Source organism: Lepus europaeus, chromosome 9 (genome assembly GCF_033115175.1).
Source record: "Lepus europaeus isolate LE1 chromosome 9, mLepTim1.pri, whole genome shotgun sequence".
Lineage (NCBI taxonomy): Eukaryota > Metazoa > Chordata > Mammalia > Lagomorpha > Leporidae > Lepus > Lepus europaeus.
The window spans coordinates 41,551,463-41,578,985 of record NC_084835.1 but is presented as its reverse complement, the minus strand read 5'-3'; the positions used below and the strand labels follow the sequence as shown (position 1 = coordinate 41,578,985).

Genomic DNA, 27,523 nt, shown 5'->3' with positions numbered 1-27,523 from the left:
ACTGTGAATCCTGAAATCCTGATGAGAATTTCTTGTAATGGTTGGAACTGCAGTTCCTCACAGAGGGCTGTTGGTTTCATCATGTACGAAATAGGACTTGATTTCTCTGCCACACTAGTGCCATCAGAGAGCTACTAAAAAGCTGCCTGGATTTTCTCTTAGCTTTGCCTGATAGGGATGGTAACTCTTTAGTATTCTCCTGTGCTGTCTCGAGTGTTGTAAGAAAAAAAGGGGGCTGCTGGGGTCTGCCACCTCTGTCACGTGTTCCATCTGCGTGCTTGATGGCACTGTGTTGACCTCTGCAAGTTTCTTTTCTTCTTTTATTTTTTTTAGAGATTTTATTTGTTTTACTTGAAAGTCAGAGTTACAGAGAGGCAGAGGCTGAGAGAGAGAGAGAGAGAGAGAGAGAGAGAGAGAGCGGTCTTCTATCTTCTGGTTCACTCCCCAGATGGCCACAACAGCTGGAGCTGCACTGATCCGAAGCCAGGAGCCAGGAGCTTCTTCCAGGTCTCCTCGCAGGTGCAGGGGCCCAAGGACTTGGGCCATCTTCCACTGCTTTCCCAAGCCATGGCAGAGAGCTGGATTGGAAGTGGAGCATCCACATGGATGCTGGCACTGCAGGTGGAAGCTTTACCCACTACACCACAGTGCTGGCCCAAGTTTATTTTCTTTGAATAAATTCGGTCCATCTGTGAGTTTGTATCCTGTCTCCTCTCTCTGTTCTGCACCCTTTGTCTTTGAGTTGTTTTCATTCAAAACTTAACTACAAAAAATTCATCATTTTTTTTTCCTCAAAGAAGAGAAATTGATACTCCCTGGTTAATTTTCTAATTTTCTACCTATAACAGTTGGACTGGCTCTCCCTAGTCTGAATTCTAGCTCAAGCCATGCATTGAAAAATTAGATAGAGTCTCAGAAAGAGACAGCCTTCACTTGAATGATCACAGGTATTCAGGAAAGTTGTTTTGAAAACAATCAAGAAAGTCAACTTGGGTTTTGTGAGTTCTGAGTTTAGCTATGAGTGCTCCATTTCACAGGAATTTGGCTGGATAAATTTGCATTTGGGGCTGGTTCTGGGAAGAATGTGATGGAAGGTAGAATTTCATGTCAATGAGGTTGACCCTAGCTGTTGAAACTGGTGATCTCAGTTATACTTCAGTATACAAATTAAATGGCTTGGACATCTGACAAAGGGAAGGAAAAAAGGAATAAGGAGTGAAAGAGAAGGAAAGAACCTGGAAAATGGCCACGAGAAAAGGAAGTAGTAGCTGTTTCTGGGGCCTCCCCAAACCTTGCCAACAGAATCTGAGCTCCTCCCAGTTCACTGATACTGCAGATTTCATCCTCCAGGATGTGATCCAAAGTCCCTCTGTGTTTAACATTCAAGCAATAGACTTAGATTTCAGATACAATGAATGGATCAGGACAGGCAATAAAAGAGAAAGACATTGCAATTTAAAACTCAGCACAATTTGAAAGCGACATAACAAATTATGCCGCATCTCAGTGGATGTGTGTATCTTGGGAAAGTGGTTCTGAAATCTTTCATCTCACTTGGTGTAAGGTCATTCCTAGCTTCTATTTAGCTCCAGCATGTCATCACCACTTTACAAACTTCAGCATGGAGAATAAAAACCTCCTGGGTTCCTTTTTATGGCTACATCACCAAGCTGTTGTTTGGGATTCTCTGTCTGTGGCATTCGGAATTATAGCAGATTTAAAATCTGGAATGCATGCTCATTTGCAGGATGGTAGGGGGTGGGCCTGTACTTTATTGTCCCTGCTCCTAAGCAACTGGCTTGTTTGCCTCTCACTGATCCCTTGCAGAATTTTCTTAGGAGCCCTGTTTGAAGTTTACTGTACTTGATTGGGAATTTTTATCAGAGATCTAAAAAGCATTTAACATAAAATACCTAAATTTAGCAAAGACACACAGTCAATGTGATTTTTTCTATTTGTATGTGGTTCTTGAATTTGGGAAATAAATTTTAATTTTTATTGATTTTCTTCTTCTTAAAGTTATTTGAAAGGCAGAGACAGAGTGAGATCTTAAACCTGCTTGTTAACTCCACAATTGCCTGTAATATCTTAGGGCTGAGCCAGACCAAATCCAGGAGCAAGAAACTTGAGCTGGTTCTCTTACATGGGTGGCAGGGGCCCATGTTCTGAGCCATCACTGTTCTCTCCCAGGTGCACATTAAAGAAGCAGGAATGAGAAGCACGGGTGGGACACAGTGCCAGACGCTCTGACAGGGGATGTAGGCATCCCGAGTGGCATCTTAATGGCTGTGTCTTCTGAGGATCTGAGCTAGCAGATTTGAGTGGTTTGCAGTGCTGAATCCTAGCATGCTTCAATCAATGCTTTAATGATTTCTAATTTAAACAGATAACTAAGAAAGCCAAACAAATGAAAATAGAATAGCAGTATAGCCTCTCCTAGTTATTTTTCTGTCCACGTCCTGGCTGCGTGGAGAGCTCGTAGCTCTTCTTGGTGGTGCTGAAACTCTTCTGTCTGCTCTCTTGCACAGCTGGACTTGACTCCATTCCCCCTTCCTGTGTTATTTTTAATATTTATTAGAGCATTAATAGTTTGGGGTAATTATCTTTTTGAATCTGCCCATTGCAATGGATTTTAGGTTCGTGAATGGCAGTTACCACGGAGGAGGTGCTCGATAGATTTAAAAGCACAAACCATTTTGCCACTGCTCTCAGGTGTCTTGCCTGACGCTTTAGGAAGTCCTGAAGGTTCTCCTAGAGGCTGCTTCTCACAGGCATCTCTGACTATACCAAAGTGGTTAAAAGCTGGTAGAAAAACAAGTTAAATATTCAGGACAAACTACTATGGATAACTGCCTACGTTTATCTCACATTTTAAGTTCTTATTTTTAAACTAACTTCTTAGGCAGCACATGGTATTGCATAAAAAAAAAAAAAGAAGGTAGTGATCTGAGACATGCTACTTATGACAGACGACAGGTTAGTTCAGCTCATGGGTTGGGAAGTTCACAGTCCAAGGTCGGGTGTCCCATTCCTCTGGCATCTGATGAGTACAGTGGTGGACGGTGGAACATGTACAGAGGGGCGACTGTGTGGTGAGCCAGGCAGCATGCCAGTCCTCTGTATCTATGTGATCTCTTCCTATAAGACCAGCATGATTCAACCATAGGAACTTGATCCTAACAACCTAATCCAGTTTAACCATTTTCTAAAGGCCCTCCTGCAGATGCCAGAATTGGATCGAGTTCTATCCTGACTTTGGGTATTAAGCTTCTAATGTATGGACCCCTGGGGACACCTACAATGTTATCCAGATGATAACCAGGCACAGTACCACTCCTTATTACCACTCAAGATAACCGCAGTTAATGGTTTGGTTATTGGCCATCTAGATTTCATTATGATTATGCAGCCATTCACAAATTCAAGTGTCTTCTGAACAGTCTTTTAAAAAAAGATTGAAAGAGTTAGCGGGAGAGAGAGGAAGAGACAGAGAGAAATCTTACATCTGCGGGTTCACTCCCCAGATTACTGCGATGGCCTGTGCTGAGCCAAGCCAAAGCAAGGAGCCAGGAGATCCTTCCAGATCTCCCATGTGGGTGCAGGGGCCAAGCACCTGGGCCATCCTCCGCTCCTTTCCCAGAGCATTAGGAGGGAGCTGGATTGGAAGTGGAGTGGCCAGGACTCAAACCAGGATGGATATGGAATGTCAGTGTCTCAGGTGGTAACTTTACCCATTATGCCATAACGCTGGCCCCTTTATAAAAATCTTAATCATTAAGACTTTTAAAAAAGATTTATTTATTTATTTGAAAGGCAGAATTACATAGAGAGGGAGAGGGAGGGAGAGAGGGAGAGACGGAGGGGGGGTGGTCTTCTATCCACTGGTTTAATCCCCAGATGGCTGCAACAACCATAGTTGTGCCAATCAGAAGCCTGGAACCAGGAGCTTCTTCCAGGTCTCCCGTGCGGATGCAGGGGCCTAATCACTTGGGTCATCTTCTGCTGCTTTCCCAGCCATAGCAGAGAGCTGGATCAGAAGTAGATAAGCCAGCACCTCTATGGGATGCTGGCACTGCAGATAGCGGCTTTACCTGTTGTGCCACAGTGCTGGCCCCAAGATTTAAAGCTTACTGTGTTCATGGGCATTTTCCCATATTCGTACATTAGGAGGAATTTAATTATTATCCATGACTTTGTAGTATTTTTGGTTCATTGTGTAGCTGTGCAATATTTATTTTTCTCATAATGTCCAAATATTGCTGGACACACACATTGTGTCCAGTCTTTCCCTGTTACAGTCACATTGCAATGAAAAACCCTCATTTTTAATCAACTTTCAGACGAATTGGATTGTTGTAGCAAAAGATTTCCCGTGAGCACTGAGCAGAGACCTCCTAAGTGTCTTAGAACATTCCAGGTCCCTTTTAACTGTCGAGAGAATCTTTTCAACAACATGAAACAGGTTCCCATCCCTATTGCTTCAGATGGCACTGGGCTCAGGAGTCTTTCAGAGGGAGTTTGAGTTTGTATCTGGGAAATGGGTCTCTAACTAAGGAGCAGCACTGATCCGAGGGGTGAAGGGTTCTGGGGGGATGCTCTCTGTGCGTAAGAATGAAATATACAGGCTGTAGCGCCTGGAGCAGTGAGGGCACCGAGGCCTCAGGTTGAGCTGCCCTGACCCAGAGTCTACCCTGGAGAGTGTCTGCCTTGGGACACACAGACCAAGGTCGAAGGAGACAACTGTGTCACCAGGGGCTTAGCACTCTGCTCCAGAATCCTCTGAGGAGACCTGCTCCCAAGATGATCTGCCTCACTTGAGCAGAGGGAGGAGTGTGGGGCAAATGGGCGGTTGTGTGGTCACGAAGCATGTGCACCAGGACGATGGCTTCCACAGGTGTTGGGTGATGGCTGTGAGTACGTGTCTCGCCAGGGCATGGGCCGAGGGAGGGCTTGAGTTAAATGAGAGAAAATAAGGCAAAGACCAGATTTTCATTTAAGAAGATGGGAGAGCTAAGAGGATTAGTACAGTTGCTGTAAAAATGAACGAGACGTCTTTAAATAAGAATCCAGCCAGGTTGTGTATGTCCCATACATTTTAAATGCCATGGCCGTTCAATTGGCTCATAATAAAAACTGTATGAGTTCTCACGAAGAAATGAGCTGTATGCATGGCCATTCACAGTCATCTTTCTCTCTTCTCCACTGCTGGTTCAGGTCGACAAGAGCATCTCCTTCTGTGTTTCTCGTGTTGGATAGCTTCCAGTTGACTGTGAGGATAGGAGGGACATCTTTTGGCACAGGGTTGGTTTCCAAGCCTCTCGGCAGAATTTCAGAGCTGTTCACCCCCAGCCTTCACCAACCGTGGGCTGGCCCATCAGATATCCTTCCCGTCATGTGTGGTGATCTGATCCGGTGTTCCCTGGCTTAAGCTGGAGCCACACTTGCCAAAATTCCCTTTCCTTGTGTCATTTGAGGGGTAGAGTTCTCTGAAAGAGGAATTTGCACAGAACGTGGGCTGTAGCCCTGGCTGTCCGAAGCTTGCTGTGGTTCGGTGGCGATAGATAGGTGCAGAGATGCTGGGAGAGAGGCTCAGCTCTATCTCGTCCTGCTCTGCTCCATGTCCAGCTGTTTTCCCAGCTGTTGGCTTTCTGGACTCCAGCTTGTGTGATCTGCTTGGCACATGTCCCGGTCCCTGTCTGCAGGCTGCTTTGCCAGCCCCCTAATCTTTCTTGAGGGGCGAGGTCTCTTGCTTGGCTGGCTGAGGGCTGTTGTGATCATCCAGCCTGACTCTCAGACCTTTCTTTCCCAGCTCCTCCTGCAGTCGTGTAAATTTTCATTCCTGTAGTAAATCCTGGTCCCTAATTTTTCATCCTTCGGCTTCCATAATTGAACCCAGACTCTCATCTTTGGCTTGAAAATCAGGGAGAAAAATGTTTTATTTCTATGACTAGTTCCTTATTCTTCTTTAGTTTCAAATGTACTCCCAAAACAGTGGAAATGCTTTTGCTATTTATAAGTGCTTTTCATCTCACATGGCTGTTTCCAGATGCTATTGCCGTAAAAGTGCAGGTAGTCTTACTATCAGTGTGTATGCCACTGTAGAATTAATTCATTCTGGAATCTGTATAAAACATAGAAAAGATTTTTCTTTGAAATTTCTTCTTCTGAAAAAAATGGTTTTCTTCTGAAAAATTGTTATTTCTTCCAATCTTAATGTCCTGTGGTTGTGATATTGTAACGATAGAACCTCTTTGATGAGTATAGATGTTTGAGTAAGGCCAGTGGATCTTTTTGCACATTGTTGTTAGGAGATTCTGTCCTTAAGCTTTTCTTGTAGAATTAATATCTTAATCTAGAGGGTACAAAGCAAGATTCATTTACTAGTAGTAACTTCATGAAAAGGGAAAGATTATATATTTTATGCAAAAATAAGATGTTACAACCCAATTGACCTTGTCCAGAGGTAATTTTTATTTGGGTTTAAAACTTTTATCACCAATGCGGTATGTATTAATGGTTATGAAAGCAATAAATAACATCAGCGACAAGATCAGAAGAGTAAGCTAATTTGTTGTTGTAAGTTTTAATGAGGCCTATATGTAGCAGTAAATATACAGTGTTTTTGAGAGTGTGATAGTATGAGGAAACAATAATAAACTTTGACTTAGGAGTTTTTATAGGGACTAAAATTATTCCCTTGAAACTATAAGTATGTTTTGTACTAAGATGCTATTATCATCTTTATAATCAATAAACTGTCCACAGTGGCATTATCATGCCCATATAGCATCAGAATGAAACAGTTTTTTTGATAAGGTAGAACTGGTTAAATACCATATTTATTAGGAAGCTTTAGATTTGAAATTTACATAGTATCCTTATCAATAAAGGACTTTCTAGACAGATATCATAGGTTTTCCCTGATCCGAGGTAGCTAATAGAGTACCTGAAATGTAATGTATTGGAGTGAAATAGACATTTTGAGATTCTGATTGTATATGGCTCTTGTCTCTTCTGTTGAGGAACAGTGTTTTTTTTGTTTTTGTTTTGTTTTTTCCTATTCATATTATTCGTTGAACTCTTTTACTTAGTGTAGGGTTAACTATATGATCATTAAGTAAATGGAAAATAGATCCTTTTAAAAATTAATTATGGGAATGTGAGAGGGAGGAGGAAGAGGAAGGGTTGGAGCATGGACTGGAGGGAGGGTGAGGGGAAATGTCACTATGTCCCTAAATCTGTATGCATAAAATACATGAAACTTGTATAACTTAAATAAAATTAAAAATAAAGTAAGGACTTTCTAACATTAAAGAATATCTCTCTTGACACCTTCCTATTTGTATCAAAAATTCCCTTTCTAGGGATGGTCCTATTTTCATCTTTTACTTATATTTGAAAATTGCTATTTTAGACAGTGTTGCAGCTTACAACCTCTAATGGATAGTGTTCTGGTGGAAAGCAAAGTATCTCTGGTCTGATTCAGTTAAGTGATGCAACTCATGGACTGGTTTATTCTGATGCCTTGTGCATGTTTTTAAATTCTTGATCGTAAAGCTGATGAGCCCATGGGACACCGTGGGCGTTCACAGGATTGTTTTTTTCTCAGAAATGCCACTGTGCCTATGGAAAGAGTCATCATGGTCTTGGTCCTGGTGACCTGGTTACAGTGTGAGTCAATCCCCAAGGAGTTGTTACAGAGACCATTGAAAATTGGTAACTCTCTATTTTTGAGTTTGAGTTCTGGAGTCCAAATGAAAGCACAGAAGTTGCCTCATTTCCTCCTTTGGGAAATTGGCACTTAGACTTCTATCTTATCTGGCTATAATTGTATGTTTTTAACAAAGGCTCATTTTTCTGTAAAATCTCTCCGTTCTTGTCTTGCCTTCCCTCTCCCTTCCTTCTGGTAATAGGTCAATCTGAAATACTGAAATACATTTTTACTTTCTCAATTAGGAATTCTATCAAAGTCATGAAAGGTGATCTCCATGATAGAAATTGCACAATGCAATTGTGCTGAAGACTGGATATTCTAATTTCGCTCCAGTCCATGAACCATAGAAATCATTGTTTCCTCAACTAGTCCAGTGTTATTGACTCAAGATAAACGACTATTGTAGAGTTATCTAGATGCAGTGTCAGCATGCATACTGGTGCATTTTGCATTTAGGAAGGTATTGTGTTTAGGAAGAAAGCAGTGCTGAATATAGTAGCTCGGTAATACAACTATTCAATATATCAGTAAGCTGTTTTGAAAAAGATATTTGAAACCAGCTTATCAATATTCTTGATTATATTTTTAGGCATTTACTATGGTCCCCATTATGGTTCTGAAATGTGTCTTGTGAACATTATTTTATATAAGTATGGTTTCAGAATGCTATCTCAGAATGCTAACCACCTTTATAAAACTTGATTCATTAAACGCATTTCTTATTGGTCTTACTTAGTTTGAATCCTTAGGGATTTAACTTCTTATTTTTAAAGGTTTATTTTTACTTGTTTTCATTGCTTAAAAAGCACAGCAACAGAGGAAAACACACACACACACACACATACACACAATATTCCCTCTGCTGGTTCACTTCCTTAATTAACTGAACAGCCAGGGCTGGTCTGAAGCCAGGAACCTGGAATTCCATCTGATTTTCACATGTGGCTGGTTGCATAGGATGCACCAATACGTCCTCAGCTGCCTCCCAAGTGCATTATCAGGAAGTTGGATTGGAAGCAGAGCAGCTGAGGCTCAGACTGCCCCTTCACTGTATGGTGCTGGTGTCCCAAGTGGTTGCTAAGCCAGTGTACCATGTCTGCCATATATATATATATATATATATATATATATATATTTAAATGGAACTCTTAGGTAGGAAGTCAGAAATTGAGCCTATGTGTGTATGAGAAAGGCCTGAAGACGAGCACCTACTGCCTACTGCAGAAGCTCAGAAGCCCAGCATCTTGGACTTCAAAGTCCTGCCCAGACCCTGATAACCTCCCAGGTGGTCCCAGCCCTCCCCCCAAGGAAAGCTCCCAGGAGAATTCTCTCTCCTCAGGACCAAATGGGTTACCTGATAACATGAGCAGTAAAACCTACTCAGACCCCACCCTAAGGGAAGCCCCCCTACTCTGCCCAGCAAGCCAGCAAATCTGGGGAGGAACAACAAACCCTTCAGCCGGGTCTCTCCATCCTTTGTCCTTGAGGAGAGCGAGAGGTGGGTAAGCAGACTCCCTTAAAAACCTAGGCAGCCCTCTGCCTCTCTGCTGTGCTGCCCTCCTGGCCTGCCCAGGTGTATTCTCTCCACTCAACCATGTAACCTCGCTTTCCCCTGTCCGAGCCACTGGGCATTCTCTCTCTGTCCCTTCTGTTCTGATGGATGCCCTGTCCTCAGTAAAGCCTTATCACTCTACTCTGTCTCATGCCTGAATTCTTGCTTGAAGACAAGAACCCCACTGCTTCCATGGCCTTCCCTCCGGTAACAGAACAATGTTTCTTCAAAGAATATTTATTATCCAGCATGAGACAGTTGAAGGACTATACAAATTGTTATAAAACCGCATTATAATTGGAGTAATGCTTGTGGTAAAGAATGAGAGAAAAACTTTGTAAAAGCCTTATTTTACCAAAGCTGGTAGAATGAAATAAGACCATGAGTGGAGTTTGTTTAGGCTTTATAAATGGCTGTGATACTATTCTCTTAAGTGATGTGGTTTGTAAGAGTCCTTAGAGACTTGTAATTTTATCAGATATGTCCTTTGATACCTTTTCACCTGATATTTATATCTGTCTCTATATCTATATATTTGTAATGCACGGATGCATATCAAATTCAGGTGAACCCCAGCCGTGAGTTCTGTTCTTTGTCAGAAACTCACTGGGAAGTGAACAAAACACAGTAAAGATACTGCGTATTTTAGCTCTTGTGTACAGTTAAAAGGAGGACGTTGGAGTGATATGGACTTGGATTGAACCATCACAGAGTGCAGGAATATGGTTCTCTTTGTATGAGTACAATCTGTTTCTATACCGAAACCCTTGGAGTAGGCATTTCCCCCTCTTTCTGTTCAGCTTGTTAATCTACAATTTAAATCATCTTTATTTACTCAGGAAAATATTGGATTTCATGTATGGGATGTTCTTTTGTAATAGTGTTTGGGAATAGGAGTGGGAGGTACTATAAAAAAGAACAAATTTATGAGAGTGTTGGGAGAAATCCTATCTTTAAAACTGAAGCAGTGCGGGTAGTAAGTGTGAATCAGCTGGGTAAACAATGAATGAAGAGAGTGGTGAGTGTTGAGTCAGATTGGGCCCCTTAGTTTTCAGTATTTTGACTAAATAACCACTGAATTGTATTCATTCCTTCATGAGAGTTTTCTTTAAGATACAAAAAAGCTTGATTTGTACATGGCTGCTGAATTTACCGTATTGATTTAGCACTTGAGTTGATTGTACTGAACTCAATTTGGGCTGGGATATAAGTTTTCGAAGACTTGCATAGATTAGATAGTCTGTTTCTTTTTTTTTTTTTTCTTCTTGTTTTAGATACCTTCACAATTCCCACAGTGCTTGCTTTGGCTACCAGCTGGGTGATGTGGGGTTCCTCTGACACCAGGTCCAGTTGTGATGTGTAACTGACGCCTGTCATTGAAGACACCATTGTTTCTTTGTCTTGAGGGCTGGTGACTGGGCTGCCCCCCTCAAGCCCACGTGGTTCCTGTAACAGTACCCAGTCAGCTGGTCCATCTGGCTTCCCAGTTTTGCTGCTGGAAGGCCCAGAAAGGACAGTGTATCTCTTCTGGATGACAAGAATATGACAAACAATACTGGCAGTGGAAGGCTGGTTATCCTTTTAAATAATTTCAAGTGATCACACTACTTTAAAATTTGTATAGGCATGGCTGGCATTGTGGCATAGCAGGCTAAGCTTCCACCTGTGATGCCGGCATCCCAGTTGGGCATCAGTTCATTTTCCAGATGCTACAGTTGTGATCTACTTCCCTGAAAATGTGCCTGGAAAAGCAGCAGAAGATGGCCCAAGTGTTTGGGCCCCTACACCCACATGGGAGACCAAGATGAAGCTCCTGGTTCCTGGATTTGGCCTGGCCCAGCCCCAGCCATTGCACCTGTTTGAGGAGTGATACAGCAGCTGGAACATTTCTCTTCCATCTCTCTGTCTCTCTCTGTGTGTGTAATTTTGCCTTTCAAATAAATAATTCTTTAAAAAATAATTTGTAGAGGCAAGACATAGTTTTTTTTTTTTTTTACTTGAAATCTTCAAAAGATACTTGGAAGTACTTTCTCCTATATGTTTTGTTTTGTTAATTGATGGAAATGATGATGATGTTTGCTATCCTAGCTTTACCTTAACTTTTTTTTGTTTTCATTGAGAGAGAGTGGGAGGGAGCTCCCAACCACTGACACTCCTCAAATGTCTGCCTTTGCCAAGGCTTGGCTGGTGCTAGAGCTGGAAGCCAGGAGCTCAGTCCGGGTCTCTGATGTGGATGGCAGGACCCCAGCTGCTTGAGCCATCATTGCTGCTCCCAGGGTGTGCCTCAGCAAGAAGCTGGAATCAAAGGCGGAAGTAGAGCTCAACCCAGTTTCCTTCTTTCTTTCCTTTTTATATTTTTTTCTATTTGAAGTACACAAATTTCTGATAATTCATATACACAGATTTAGGAACATAGTGATACTTCCCAGCCTACCCTCCTTCCTTGCTCCCACCCTTCCTTCTCCTTCCTCTCTTACTCCCTCTCTGAATTTTTATAATGATCCTTGAGTTTACTTCATACTCATGATTAACCCTACACTAAGGCAAAAGTTCAACAAATAGTAAGAAGAAAAAAACACTGTTCCTGAACAGTAGAGACAAAGGCTGTAAACAAATCATCAATCTTAAAATGTGATTTTTCATTCCTACACAGAATATTTTTGATACTCTTTTAGTTACCACACAGATCAGGGGAAACATAAGGTATTTTAATTTTTGGAACTGCCTTACTTAAGTAAAATGGTCCCCCATTGCATCCATTTTGTTGTAGAAGACAGGATTCCCCCCAGACCCCGCACTTTTTTTTTTTTTTTTTTTTTTTACAGATGAGTAGTATTCTGTACTGGCTTATTTTACTAAGTATGATGTTTTTCAGATTCATCCATTTTATTGCAAAACACTGAATTTTGTTTTTTAACCACTGTATAGTATTTCATAGAGTGCATATCCCATAATTTCTTTATCCAGTCCTCACTTGACAGACATCTGGGTTGATTCCATATCTTAGCTATTGTGAATTGAGCAACAATAAACATGGGGGTACAGATAATTCTTTCATATGCTGATTTCATTTCCTTTGGGTAAATTCTCAGGAGTGGGATTGCTGGGCCACGTGGTAGGTCTATTTTCAGCTTTCAGGGTTATCTCCATACTGCCTTCCACAATGGCTATACTAGTTTACATTCCCACCAACAGTGGACTAGGGTACCTTTTTTGCCACTTCTTCACCAACATTTACTGTTTCTTGAATTTCATATGAGAGCCATTCTAACTAGGGTGAGGTGAAACCTCATTGTGGTTTTGATTTGCATTTCCCTGATCTGGTGGTGCTGGGTTTGTCATATATTGCCTTGATCACATTTAGATATGTTCCTTTCTTAAGATGATTTTATCAAATGCTTTCTCTGAATATGTTGAGATGATCATATGATTTTTATTCTTCAATTTGACAATGTGATGTATTACATTTATTGATTCATAGGTTGAATCATCCCTGCATCCCAGATATAAATCCCACTTGGTCAAGATGGATAATTTTTGATGTGTTATTGTTATATTCGATTAGCTAATATTTTGTTGAGGATTTTTGCATCAGTGTTTATCAGGGATATTGGTCTATAGTTCTCTTTGTTGTATCTTTTTCTTATTTTTGAATTAAGGGGATGCTGAGCTCATAGAAGGAATTTGGGAGGATTCTTTCCCTTTCAGTCGTTTGGAATAGTTTAAGAATTGGAACAGATTCTTCTCTTAAAGTGTCAAAGAACTCAACAGTGAAGCCAGCTGGTCCTGGACTATTCTTTGTAAGGGGGGAGGGGCGCTCTTTAATATTGATTCAGTGTCTGTCTTGGTTGTTGATCTATTTAGGTTTTGTCTTTGTGACTCTATTTTTGTCTGTGTCAATTTCTTATGCATTCTCCAGTTTGTTGGCATATAGCTGTTTGCATTAATTCCTGGTGGTTCTTTTTATTTCTGTGCTATCTGTTGTAGCATCTCCTTTTCTTTCTTTTTTTTTCTTTCTTTGTAAAAGATTACTTATTTATTTGAAAGGCAGAGAGACAGAAATCTTCCTTCTGGTTCACTCCTTAAATGGCCGCAACAGCCAGAGCTGGGCCATCCAAAACCAGGAGCAGAAGCTTCTTCTTGGTCTCCCAAGGACTTGGGCTATCCTCTGTGCACCAGCTAGCAGCAGAATCCATATGGGTGCCAGTTCAAGTCCTAGCTGCTCCACTTCCAATCAAGCTCTCTGCTATGGCCTGGGAAAGCAGTAGAAGATAACGTAATTCCTTGGGCCCCTGCACCCATGTGAGAAACCCAGATGAAGCTCCTGGCTCCTAGCTTTGGATTTGCCCAGCTCTGGACATTGTGGCCATTTAGGGAGTGAACCAGTAGATGAAACACTTGTCTCTCTCTCTGTGCCTCTCTGTAACTCTGCCTTTCAAATAAATATTTAAAAAAGAGAACGGAGCAGCTGGGACTCGAACCAATGCCCATATGGGAAGACAACACTGTAGGTGGTGGCTTTACCTGCTATGCCACAGCACTGGCTCCATTGGTTCTCTCCCTTTTTCTTTTGGGTAGTTGGGCCAGTGGTGTATCAGGTTTTTGGTTTTTTGTTTTTTTGAAAGCCAGCTCTTCATTTCATTCATCTTTTTTTTTCAGTTTCAAATTTGTGTATTCTTTAATTTTTATTGTATCTTTCCTTCTACTAATTTTGCATTTGATTTGTTCTTATTTTTTCTAGGTCCTTCAGATGCATTGTTAGATTATTTGTTTGATGCCATTCCAATCTCTTGATGTAAGCGCTAACTGCTGTAAATTGTCCATTTAACACTGGTTTTGCTGTGTCCCATAAGTTTTGATGTGCTATCATCTTCATTCCCTTCTAGGAATTTTCTTTATTTCCCATTTGATTTCTTTGACCCACTGTTCATTCAGAAGCATGTTGTTCAGTCTCCAAGTATTTCCTTGTTTTCTGGCATTTCTTAAACTGTTAATTTCCTGCTTCATTCCATTGTGATTAGAAAACATACATAATATGATTGCAGGTTTTTCTCTTTGGACAGTTTTTGTGTTAACATGTATTTTGTTGGATGTTAGGATAGCTACTCCTGCTCATTTTTAATTTGTTTGTGTGGAATGTCTTTTTCCATCCTTTTACTCTCAGTCTGTGTATCTTTTTTGGTGAGGTATATTTCTTGTAGGGAGCATATCGATGGGTCTTGTTTTTAATCCAGTCAGCCAGTCTGTATCTTTTAATTGGAGAATCTGGTTTATTTATATTCAGCATTATTATTTTGAGTAATGACTTTGTCCTACCATTTTTCCATAAATATTCCTGTTGTTTTTTTGGATCTCCTTGGGACTTTGATTAGTAGGTTTTCAGCCTTCATATTCTTTCATGATATTATCTTTCTCTGTTTCTGTGTGTAGCACATCTTTCAGTATTCCTGGCAAGTTTCTGATACTGAGTAGTGGCCATGGCTTATCTTCAGCTTTGCTTCATAGGACCCAGTTGATTTGAGGGTTTGAGGATATGAGCATTCATACTCAAGACAGAAAGTGTTGTTGGAAAGAATAAAGGACTGTAATTCTAAGAAGGAACTGGTTTTGCTTCAAAGAGGAAGTTGAGCCCTGGTTTTCCAAGGATAAGCAAATGTAGGAGGAAATAAGACCAATGAGGACAGTGGATGAGCCTTAATTATAAATAACATCAACTAGGATGACCATCTCACCCTGTCCTTTTGCAGAATAGAACCCCTTTGTATTCTAAACCTGACATGCTGAACCGGAAGCCATCACTGCCTTGTGGAGGACTAGCTGGTTTGGATCTCTGATTTTACATAAAGAAGACTCTCAAACGGGAAGTGCCAGCTGTGGCCTGCGGGCATGTGCTGCGTGGTTTATTAAACATATTGGATTTGGAGTCTGCTTTGTTTTCAGTGGCTGGGGAGGAAGTGCTCCTGTTTAATAAAGGTGCCTTTTATCACTGGGCTGCCTCACACATGGAGCTTCCCTGGCAGGCCCCTGAGGATGCTTGAGTTTGTAACTCAGCATTTACAGCTGCAGTCCGGGAGGTCAAGGATGGGGCGTTTGTTCTTCCCTGGAGTGTGCTGAGAAATGGTGACTCTACATCCACTTCCCCATAGGAAGCTTTGTTACCTTGCCGGTAGTTGGAAAATATTGCTTGCTTTTAGTTTTAATCCATTTCGTCCTCCCTCGACTAGCCCTATCAATATATAGAACAACTGCTCAGAAAACGGTGAGTTTCCAAGAATGCAGTTATTAAACATGGCCTTTGTGGCTTGCCTTTTAAACCTTGGCCTCACGCAGTCTGCTTTTCCCTTTGCCATGTCCAGTGGCTGACAGTTCACTCCTCTGATTGGCAGATTGGTGCTTCTGCCACATGGGAGTGTCACTGCAAAGTAAAATCAGCACCAATGTCCTGAATTTATCCTGCATCATTTTTTCCCCAGAAACCTATTATTTAAGGTATATACGCTTCACGCATTTCATAAATACAAATTTAAGAACATACTGATTCTCCCCACCCTACTTGCCCACTCCTACCCTCCCTCTTCCTGCCTCCCCCACTCAGAAGAGCCAGAGTTCATGGTCCACTTTCTGTTAGGACAGCTGAGTATTAGCTGATGACATAGGCAGGAAGGATTTCAGTAGTATCTTGAATTATTTAAAAAAAAAAAAAAAGAAAGAAAAAAAACAGCTTTGTGTTCACACATAGGGACTTTTTTGAAGTTCTTTATTGCCTTTATTTTTGAATTTGGTCTGCAAGAGCTTTTACCAATCACTTGAAATGTTATATATCTTTATTGCTTTCTTTATTGCATATATATATATATATATATATATATATATATATATGAAAGAATTTGAAGTCAACCACCTGCTCTGAATTTTTTTTTTCAGATGCAAAAGAAATTGTTTTAAAAGCCCAGATCCTAGCTGGAGGAAGAGGAAAAGGTGTCTTCAATAGTGGTTTGAAAGGCGGCGTGCATTTAACCAAAGAGTAAGTGTGGAGGTGTTCAGTTCTTGTCTTTGAGCCATGCAGTTATGGAAACATTGCTGAAGGTCTGAAGGGTGCCCCGAGAAGCAGGGGCAAGGCGGGGTGGGAGCAGGTGATGGCATGGAGAGGAACCTGAAATTGCAGATGTGGGGGTGTGGCTATGCCCTGCTTTCCCTCTGCCCTTATTAAAGGTTTTTTTTTCCCTAATTGGGGAAAACGTGACAGTCCTTCTCTCCTAGGCAATCACTGATTCATTGTGACTGCTGGAAACAATAAGACCTGCAAGTAACATGCTACCCCCTAATGTCACTTCCCCATGCAAGAACCTACCTTGTCGCCCCACTGCCACTGCCGTGAATCATGCCTCTTGTCCAGCAGCCCAGCCCTGCTGGTATCTGAGCCTGTCTTTTCCACTGTCTCCTGCATTTCCCAGCACTGGACTCTCCACGTTGCTCCTGTTTTCTCTTCATCAGTGTTTACTTCCTTCCTCCCTTCCCTGTTCCCCTCCTTTTCTATGCATCGCAAGCTGTCTCCTGTCAGATTTGTATTCACCTCTCCCATAAATCCGTTAGGTGTTTCAGTAGCGTCTCTTTGTACTGTGCGTGTGATTTATTTGGAGGGAGGGGATTGCAGAGGTCTGCAAGCATGTTACACTTCATTGACGCGTCCCTCCCTCGCCCCTCCATTCTCTTCCTCATTCACGTGTTGCTCTTGCTGAGCCCCCTGGGTAGTGCTGGGCACATGGGAGGATGCGTGGAAGGACCTTTGGATTTTGTGAGGGTGGACGTGGATCCCATGCAGGGTGGACGGGAGCACATGTGGATCCTGCTTTAAAATGGCCGTCGACAGACTTTGATTTCCTTCTCCTTTTCTCTTTTTCTTTCCCTCTTAGCCCTAAAGTTGTGGGACAGCTGGCTAAACAGATGATTGGCTATAATCTAGCAACAAAACAAACTCCGAAAGAAGGTGTGAAAGTTAACAAGGTAATATGGAAGCTTTTGGTCACTTTCTGTGCATGTGTTAAAAAACAAACAAAAAAAAGAAACCCCTATTTCAGTTTTGACAGATTGTAATGAATCACTGCTTTTTGGCAGGATGCCATTTTATTTATTTATTTTTACTTACTTAAATTTCCTTTTTCCTCTTTTACTTGAGAGAGAGAGATCTTCTATTTTCTGATTTACTCCCCAGATGGCTGCAGTAGCCAGAGCTGGGCCAGGCCAGAACCAAGAGCCAGGAACTCCATCCCCGTCTCCCACATGGGCTGCAGGAACTGAAGTACTTGAACCATTATCCACTGGTTCCCAGGCACATTAGCAGGGAGCTGATGAGTAGAAGTGGAGTAGCTGGGACCTGAACTGGCACCTCCATGTATGATGCTGGTGTCCCATGTGGCCGCTTAACCCATTGCACCACAATACCTGCCCCTCACTTTATTTTGTAAACCTTCTTTAGTTTTGTTTTAATTTTAGATTTTAAGTCTTGTGTACTTTGTGTAGTAAGTGGTATGTATGACTTTGATGAGAAATTAAAAGGATTCTACATGAGTCATACTACTTATTTTCACTAGCATTTGGTGAGATGGGTGGATGAATGATGGAAGCATTAGCTTTTCCTTTCAGAACAGATGCATTCTAGTTAAAGCTGAAAGGGACTCAGCCCCATGGCCTTAAACTCAGTGAGGGGCACCCCTTGCTCCCACACACCCCACCCACTGTTCCTCCTAGCAGAACCCTGCTGCAGTTGTTTCCTGAGTGCTCCCGAGCCCTACTTGGAGCTGGCTCCCATTGGCACCACTGTCATGGTTGGGACTAGATTGCATTAGTGACGTCTGCTGGGACTCCTAAGTGTGTTTAATAGATGTACACACATGGAAAGTGAGCCCAGAGGAATGTGGCCTACCTCAGCCTCAAGATTGTGAATGGCAGAGCTGAGGCCAAGCCTCACTTGTCCCTCCTGCTGGTCTGGTCACTCTTGGCCACAACCCCTTCCTGTGTTGAAGGCCCAGCACCAGCTACTTGATTTGCCCAACCCAGTGCAAAATCACAAGGCAGGGCTACTTGTACAGATAGCAGAATGGCTGGAGCAGAATGTTGGAACAGCAGCGTGACCTCTCTGGGCAAAAGGCCCTGTGTGACTGCACAGATCACGGGCATGGGTTCTGGGAAGCACCCATGGTTAGAAGGCCTTGTCCAAGAAGTGATTTAGGGCTCCACTGACATAGCTTTGCAGAGTGATGATCTCTGCCTTGCACCCTGCTTGCAAACGTTGCCATGAGAGGGTCTATCCTTAGTTCTCAGTGTCCCAGAAGAGGACACCGAGCTGGAGAGTTGGGATGCTGATGGGTCATTGGCTCCGTGAGTCTTTTCTGAACGTGAAAAGAGCAGACAAAAGCTGACTGTGGTTATTCCTCTTCCCTGCTGCCTCTCAGGCGGATGAGAGAGCTTTTGAAAACTCTGCAGTGTGGGACAGGTGTTAGCTTAGAGACTAAGATGGCTCAAGGAACTGAGTCCCTGCCACCCCCACGGGAGATCTGAGTTGAGTTCCTGGGGCCTGGCTTTGGCCAGCCCAGCTTCAGCCATTGTCGGCAGACAAGAGTGCTCTCCTGCTTTTCTCTCTGTATCTGCTGCCTCTCAAATAAATAAATTTTAAAAATAAATAAACACACTTCAAGAGTGTTTCTTTTTGATTTGTTGTTTTTTTGGATCAAAAATACTTTCATTTCCATTTTAAATCAGCTCATGGGGCTTTACTTGTATAATGTATTCAAAATTTGTCCACAGAGGTCATGATTAGTATTTTTATTTGTAGGAATTCCTTGTGTTATGTGGGCACAAGGGATTTTAGATTAGAGTGTGCATAGAATAGGATTTGGTACAAAATTAGTTTGGAGATAAGTTCCTGAAATACCAGAGATAAGTACTTTCTTGTAAATTGACTCATTGCCGGAAAAACACTGGAGTGATTTATTTTAAAGTCTTTTTTGTTTTCTGATTATAGAAGGGATTAACATAAAAAATTCCAATTGTACCGAAATATACAAATTGCAAAGTAAAAATTCCTTGTTTTCTCACCACCCCAAAATAATGGTTTTGTCTTTTTTCTGTATAAATTGTATGTTGCCACATTTGTGTATCATTAATACACTGTATATGATGGCTGTCCAAGATGTTCATGGAAAATATGCATTAAGAAAAAGTTATAATGGGATTTGATTTTTTTTGCACCCATATAAACTTATTTTTATTCTGTATTTCTATGAACTTTATAAATTTTTTTAACTTATTTGAAAGGCAGATAGAGACAGACAGACTAGGGAAAGAGCAGTTATCTGCTAGTTCACTCCCCAAACACCCACAAGTGACAGGGCCAATCCCCAGGTGAAGCCAGGAGGCTGGAACCTGGCTCAGGTCTCTCACATCAGTGGTAGAGACCCAACCACTTGGCCAGGCACCTGCCGCCCTCCGGGGTCTGCAATAGCAGGAAAGTACACCGGGAGCAGAACCATGACTTTACCTGGAACTCCGATAGGAGGCATGAGTAGCCAAAATGGCAGTTTAACCATACACCCAGTATGCACCTCTCCATAAGCTTTCTGAGATATCCTTATCCAGGAATTTTGGACACCTTGCCATGTCTGTCTGTATAGTTTTGTCTCTTCTGATTTGGTGACACCAAGGTATCCAGTGAACGAAAATATGCCATAACTAATATTTAACCAGTCTCCTATTAATGGGTGTTTTCCCCAGGCATTTTACATAGTGTGACAGTGAATATATTGAACGTTCTAACAAAGGCCACACCCATGGTGGTGACACATGTTTCATTTTCACAGTGTGCGAAGTCTCTGAAGTTCTCAGCAACAGTAACAGCTTGATGTAGACTTTCTGCTTCCCAGGATAGTCTGTGTTAGTTCTCTGTCAGTCTTTGATCCATCATGGTGGCAGAAGATTAGGAGCTGAACTGGAGTGAGGAATTAAGGTTACCTTTTGTTACCTTTTAGTATTTACCACGTATTGTGGAATGGCAAAAGCTAACTTTTTGGGAGGCTCATCAGTGTAAAAACCTGTGCAGACTTGATTGTGTGTTCAGGAAGTTTATTTCAGACCTATTTTATGTGCCAAGCCTAGTGCTGGGTTCTAGGATAAGACAATGAAAATCTCAGCTGAGAACATTGTTTCCCTGTTACTATTTAGTTTGTTGATGTTCCAACACTTAGTAGCTGTGTCTCACTTTCCAGTGCGTCTAATGATCATATCATTGTGAGGTAGGATTGTTACGGAGTCAATGCACACCTAACACAGTATGCATCTGATGCTCCTGTCTTAGTCTGCTCAGGCTGCTAGGATAGAACACCGTAGTCGAGTGACTTACAACGATCAGACATTGATTTCTTGTAATTTTAGAGTCTCGGAAGTTCAAGATCAGGGTGCCCGCAGATTCATTATCTGGTGAGGGCCCATTTCTTGGTTATAGAGAAGAGATTCTTTGCTGTGTCCTCACACGGTAGAAAGGTTGATGGAGCTCTTGGGGGTGCCCTTTAGTAAGTGTACTAATTTCACTTATGGGGCCTCCACACTCATTTTCTAATTATTCCCCCAAATCGTCACATTGGAGATTAGGTTTCAACATATGAATTTTGACGAGAGAGGGGCACCAACATTTCCAGAATGCTATATAAATTATATCACACAGTAGTGTAACCTATTCAGTTGGTTTTTTTTTTTTTTTTCCATTCAGCATACTTCTCTAGAGAGGCATTTTCAGTCATTTCCATTTTCTTGTTCTGTAGCCTCCTATGCCATGGATGAACACTGTCATCAGCTAAAAGGCATCTGAATTGTTTTTAGTTTGGGGGCATTAGAAATAAATATGCTCTAAACACTCACTGATAGGTTTGGGTGTAAACTTAAGTGTTCTTTTTAGGGATAATTTTTGTTTTATGTGGTAGGTATATGATTTATTTTTTTCAGAATCCAGTAAACATTTTCCAGAGTGGCTATTTCTTTTTACATTGCCACTAGCCAAATATGAGTGAGTATGGTTCTTCATATCGTAGTCAACAATTGGCTGCTATAAATTTTTAATATATAAATTTAAGGCATTCTTCCACGTGTGCACCAATATTTGTTTGCAAGTTTGATTTCCCGCTTCCTAGTTCTCCTAGTTGTTTTGTTGAATATCCTTTCACGCGCTTGTTTGCCATCTGTGTATTCTCTTCTCTTCAGTGAATTTTCGTGTGTTAACAGTTTGCACATCCCCTCCAAATCTCATACTGTAACTTAGTTCCCATTGCAGTGAAGTTAAGAGATGGAGCCTGTATGGAGTGGATCAGTTTCTCCCAGTAAAGGGCTGGAGGGAACTAGCTCAGGACTTTGTGTGCCTCTGACCTCTGCCCCGTGAGGAAGCAGCAAGGAGGCCTTCACCTGAAGGCAATGCAAGCTCCTTGATCTCAGAGGCCGCAGCCCCCAAAACTCAGAGGAGGCAAACTTTCATTCTTTGTAAATTACCTGGTCTCAGGTATTCTGTTATGACAGCACAAACACTATAAACAAGGTCTTTTGCCCATTTTCCATTTGGATTGTTTATTGCTTCACTGCTGAGTTTTGAGTTATCTAAATGCTAATCACTTGTTGAATATGTGCTTTGTAAGTATTCTCTCCCATGACACAACCTGAGTATTCATCTTTTTAACATGGTCTTTTGTAAAAAGTACTTTTGATGAAGGTTAGTATATTGATATTTCCTTTATGGGTTTGTGCTTTTGGGCTTGGAGCTGAAGACACTTTTTCTAGCCCTAGATAGCAAGTTTTTTTCTCATTTTTTTTCCCCTTAAATGTTCTATACTTTATACTTAAACCTGTAGTCCATTTTCTGTTAACTATTGAATAAGGTGTGAGACAAACCTGAGTTTCCTTTTTTTAGCCTGTGAATGCCTCTTTTTAGCCATTTTGCGCAAAAAAAAAAAAAAAAACTTACCTTTTTTATCCATTCAGTTACTTTTGTCAAAAATCAGCTGAGTATATCTGTAGGGGTATTTTGGGGCTCTCCTCTGTCTCATTGCTCTGTGTGTCTTTCCCTCCACCACACCACTGTAGCTGTATAAGAAGTTCTGCAATGGGTAGACTGATTCTCTTTGCCTTATTCTTCATTTTCAAAACAATTATACCTATTCCATTTCCTCTGCCTCTCCAAATACAGTGTGGAGTAATAATATTACCTTGAGAAAAATATTGCTGAGATTTTTGCATAGGAATTTTGTTAGACCTGCAAACTCATTGGGAGAGAGTTGACATCTTTGCTATGGTAGATCTGGTACTACATAAATATAATTTGTCTCACCTTTTTCTTAGACCTGCTTTGATTCATTTCACAGGTACTATATGAATTTCTACGTATACATTTTACATTTTTAGGTTTATTCTGAATATTTCTATTTTTTATTTTACCAATTGTTGGTGGTGTTTATATTCATAATTTTAATGTCCAGCAAGTTCATTGTTACTTGGTGTTGATGCTTTTAAATGCTTAGTTGACTTCTGTAATGAAGTTGCATGGGTCTGCAAATTTCTTTATCTGTGCCCATGGCTGTTTCCACATTGCTGATTTTTCCAGCACCAAGTCGGAGACTTAGGAGTCTAAAAGCAAATGCAGGAAGCCTCATTGTCATCCCCTTCCTTGGATCTCAAATTCCCTAGCTCCTCCACCTTCTTCTGTGTGACTTTCAGAGTTACCTTAAGTTTTCTGTGTATTTAATGTCCAGGTTTGTTTGTGCTTAGCCAAGGAAAAGAGAGAAGTGTCTTTTTCATGTTCTCAAAAGGGAAAAGTGTCCTGGATGATAGAAACGTTAGTTTTTCAATTCCTTTAAGAAACTGTTTAAACACACAGATTATTTTTGCTCATCGACTGTTTGTTTTCTAATGTGTGTTCCTTGGGATAATAATAGGGATTATGAAGTGGGCTCCTCCGTGATTCAGAACCAGGAATGGTGACTGCTCTACAATAAATGCAGAAATGGAGAGTCTACTTTTAGTCTTCGCTGTCACACTCCCTGTATGGTTTGTCACTGGTAGTCATTTGCCGACCACATTTTGAATAGCACGATATTTTTTAAAACATAGATTCAACGATTAGAGAAAGAAAGTTAAGAAGCTTTCTGTTCCTGGGAACCCACAAAAAAGATGCATTGCTGGGAGGCTCTTTTGAAATGCATCTCATGGGATCAGAGTTGGTGGAGCCCATATAGAGTTCTCTCCAGCTATTCCTAAAAACAGTATGATATTGTGGGTCATATGGATGGCTCATAATGTTCCAAATTGGCCTTTGTATGGAATATCATGAATGATCGCCTAATAGTTGGTATTTTCTCAGGGACATTTTTTTTTTCTTTTTAAAGATTTATTTTTAACATTTGAAAGGCAGAGTTACAGAGACAGGAGGAGTGACACACCCACACCCACACCCACAAGACAGAGTGAGAGAGAGAGAGAGAGAGAGAGCGAGCGAACGCGATCTTCTGGTTCACTCCCCAAATAGCAGTGGGCCAGGCCGGAGCTAGGAGCTTGGAGCTTCTTCTTGGTCTCCCACAGTGTGCAGGAGCCCAAGTTTTTGGGCTGTCCTCCGCTGCTTTCCCAGGCACATTAGCAGGAACTGTGTTGGAAGTAGAACAGCCAAATCTTATACCGGTGCCCGTAAAGGCTGCCAGCATCCCAGGCGGAGGCTTAACCTGCTGCACCACAGTGCTGGCCCCAACGGGGGTGCTGTTTTCACAAAGAGAGATTATTTCTGCCATGGAGGAGCTGCTTGAGACCTCAGCTGCTCTTTACAAACAGAAATGTGGTAGAAAGCAGAGCACTGAGAACAGGACTCTTGAGTGACACTTGCCCTCTAAAGTTGCAGTGTTGTGTGGCTTCTCAGAATGACCCCTGAAAGTCACTACCTGCCATTCACTGGACCATGTTAGACCATGGGCAGTGTTAGAAAGGGGACAGTAGTTAGGCCACGAAATCTGAAAGCACAAATAAGATGCATCTGTATTTTATGCCCATTACATTTCTTAGAAATAATACTGTCTCCTCATTTTTAGAAGAAATGATTGTTTTCATGTCTTAAAATGTAATAACATTCATTAATGCTTACAAAGGCAGAGTTCAAGTTCTTCCTATAGACTGCGTATTGTTGTATTTGATAATGAAAGAAAAGGGCTGAGTATGTTTGCTTCAGATACTGGCCGACCCTCCAGTCAGAAATTCTGAGAGAGTGACTGTGCTTTTAGCATCTGAAACCTGGCAGGAAACTTAGATACTCGGGGACTGTTGATCGCCACTGGCCTGCATTGTGGGAAAGAAGAACCAGCTGAAAGCAGTAATGTTCTGTAATAATTGTTACAGTGCGTGTTACAAAATAGTTCTTATGTGCCCACAAGCTTCCATTTGTGACAGAAGAGTCGATCTGAATAACCTTGTGTTTTATTTTTAACAGGTGATAAAGTCAATAAAGGTTTAAAAAGAAAGAATGCTATTCTCATTACATTGTAACATTTTAGGTCCTTATATATTTATTCCATTTTATGTGACTTAAAACAGTGTTTGGGTGACATCTGAGTAAATAACGTCTAAGACTATTTAATCTGTAAGTTCTTTTTAAAGATTTATTTATTTATTTGAAAGTCAAAGTTAGACACAGAGAGAAGGAGAGGCAGAGAGAGAGGTCTTCCATTTGCTGGTTCACTCCCCAGTTGGCTGCAATGGCCGGGGCTGCACTGATCTGAAGCCAGGAGCTTTCTCAGGGTCTTCCCACGCAGGTGCAGGGGCCCACAGACTTGGGCCTTCTGCTGCTGCTTTCCCAGGCCATGGCAGAGAGCTGGATCAGAAGTGGAACAGCCAGGACTTGAACCGGTGCCCATATGGGATGCTGGCACTGCAGGCGGCGGCTTTACCTGCTGCGCCACAGTGCCGGCCCCTAATCTGTAACTTTTAACATGGAACTTATTGCTAAACCACTTTTAGGAATAGCACTGTAAGTGATTTTAGCTTCCTCTCATCTGTTATGATTTGTTGTGGGGATGGTGGAGCTTAGGTTATGCAGCCCCTCACTTAAGGACATCAGTACTTACCAAACTTTTAAATATTACTTTTAAATATATTACAAACCTAACCACTACTGCTATTTTCCTTATCCATAAGGATACTAAAAAAATTAAGGTGTGTGGAGAAAAACAATCACTAAAGTAGCATTTTTCAGATTGATTGATTGATTTGAAAGGCAGAGTTACAGAAGGAGATTTTCCAACCCTTGGTTCACTCTGCAAATGGCTGTGACAGCCAGAGCTGGGCCAGGCTGAAGCCAGGAGCCAAGAGCTTCCTCGGGGTCTCCCATGTGGGTGGCAGGGGCCCAAACACTTGAGTCATCTTATGTTGCTCTCTCAGCTCATAAATAGTTTGATGGGATGCTGGCATTGCACGAGGCAGCTTAACTTCTAGGCTATGCCACAGCGCTGGCCCTTGAAAATAGCATTTTAGGAAAACTGAAGTCCATTTATGTCTGTAACCTATTTGTACTGTGTAGTCAGAGTGAAAAGCAGGGATCTTAGGAAAATGTCCCAGTTCTAATATTAAGACTGGAGGGACTGTAAGGAAAAGAGGGGACAAAGACGTTCAAGAATGTCTGATGTGCTTGTCCTGTGCAGAGCGAGTCTGTTACCTGTTACCGTGGTGCCTACAGATCCATGTAAGATGGACTAGCCAGGCAGTCCTGGTGCAGTTGCTCCCTACAGTTGGAGCTGTGCGCAAGACGAGGACACCTGGCTGAGGTAGTGAGTGTGGAGTGCATTGCTTCCATCCCACTCACCTTTGCCCAGTCGTGGTCCAGGCATGTGATCACGTCCTGCCCAAGGAGGAGGTGCCCAGGTGCCTGTTCTGATTCTCACACACAGGCTAGCAAGGTGAGCTCCTAACTGCCATGAGTCCCAGGGCCCCAAGGATGTGGATGTGTTGGAGATGAAAACGAAACGCTGTTCTTTTCATTTATATACTTGGGGTGTCACTTGCATTTTTGAATAGGCAAATGTTAGGTTTTTAAATTAAAAGAAAATATCAAATGAAACACGATTAAGAGACAGCAGTATATTAACATAAGAAGCATCACAAGGGCCAGCGCCGTGGCTCACTTGGCTAATCCTCCGCCTGTGGCACTGGCACCCCAGGTTCTAGTCCCGGTTGGGGCGCCGGATTCTGTCCCGGTTGCTCTTCTTGCAGCCCAGCTCTGTGCTGTGGCCTGGGAAGGTAGTGGAGGATGGCCCAAGTGCTTGGGCCCTGCACCCACATGGGAAACCAGGAGGAAGCGCCTGGCTCCTGGCTTCGGATGGGTGCAGTGCGCCAGCCATAGTAGCCATTTGAGGGGGTGAACCAATAGAAGGAAGACCTCTCTCTCTGTCTCTCTCTCACTAACTCTGCCTGTCAAAAAAAAAAAGCATCACACGTACTGTAAAAGATTGCCTCTTTGGCAGTCAAACTTCATTTTCCATCAGTGTAATAGTATTTATGTACTGTTAATATCTAAAATTAAAATAACACTTGTTTCCCTGGAGTTTTTCTTAAGTGACAGTGTTTCTCAAGGCAGAAAGAAAAAGATTAAAGTGAGAAGGTTCCTTTAGGCAAACAATGCGTATGATTTAACAAGTGAACAAGATCAATTAAAGAGATGAAAATAGGCATTGTGTACCAGGAGAACAGAACTCTGAAATCTCAGGAAGCTAATTCGCTGGGTTAGAGAGGAGCCTGAACAGGAACGCATTTGATTTGTGTAGCAAGTTTGTGTAGATTTCCAAATGGAAATCAGCTTGACGCCAAATTAAGTTGCCTTCCCCATTGCCGTGATAGGTGATGGTTGCCGAAGCCTTGGACATTTCCAGAGAAACCTACCTGGCGATTCTGATGGACAGGTCGTGCAATGGCCCTGTGCTGGTGGGCAGCCCACAGGGGGGTGTTGACATTGAAGAGGTGGCAGCTTCGAATCCAGAACTTATTTTTAAGGTAAGTTTGAATCCCTGGCTCCCTTGTTTGATTGATTGTTAGAGTAGAAGCTGTTAAATGCATACTGCAGAGTCGTAGACTGGCAGGAATAGGTCTGTTCCTGGAATGTGAAGTGTGAGGTTGAGTCCTTTTTCTCCCTGGGTATCTGGGTGAGGCTTGGGTTGAAGCAAGTTTTCACGGGCTTTTTTCTTGCTCGGCCTTAT

The 27,523-nt window shown here is 41.9% G+C and overlaps 1 protein-coding gene across 1 annotated transcript in view; it reads left to right on the top strand.

The window, feature by feature from the left end:
* Positions 1–27,523, top strand: part of SUCLG2 (succinate-CoA ligase GDP-forming subunit beta) — a 298,258-nt gene that overhangs the window by 127,864 nt on the left and 142,871 nt on the right. Inside the window, exons 3-5 of the mRNA XM_062201236.1 lie at positions 16,191–16,290; positions 17,180–17,270; positions 27,168–27,320. Of these exons, the coding sequence (XP_062057220.1) occupies positions 16,191–16,290; positions 17,180–17,270; positions 27,168–27,320 (344 nt within the window). The remainder of the gene's footprint in view (positions 1–16,190; positions 16,291–17,179; positions 17,271–27,167; positions 27,321–27,523) is intronic.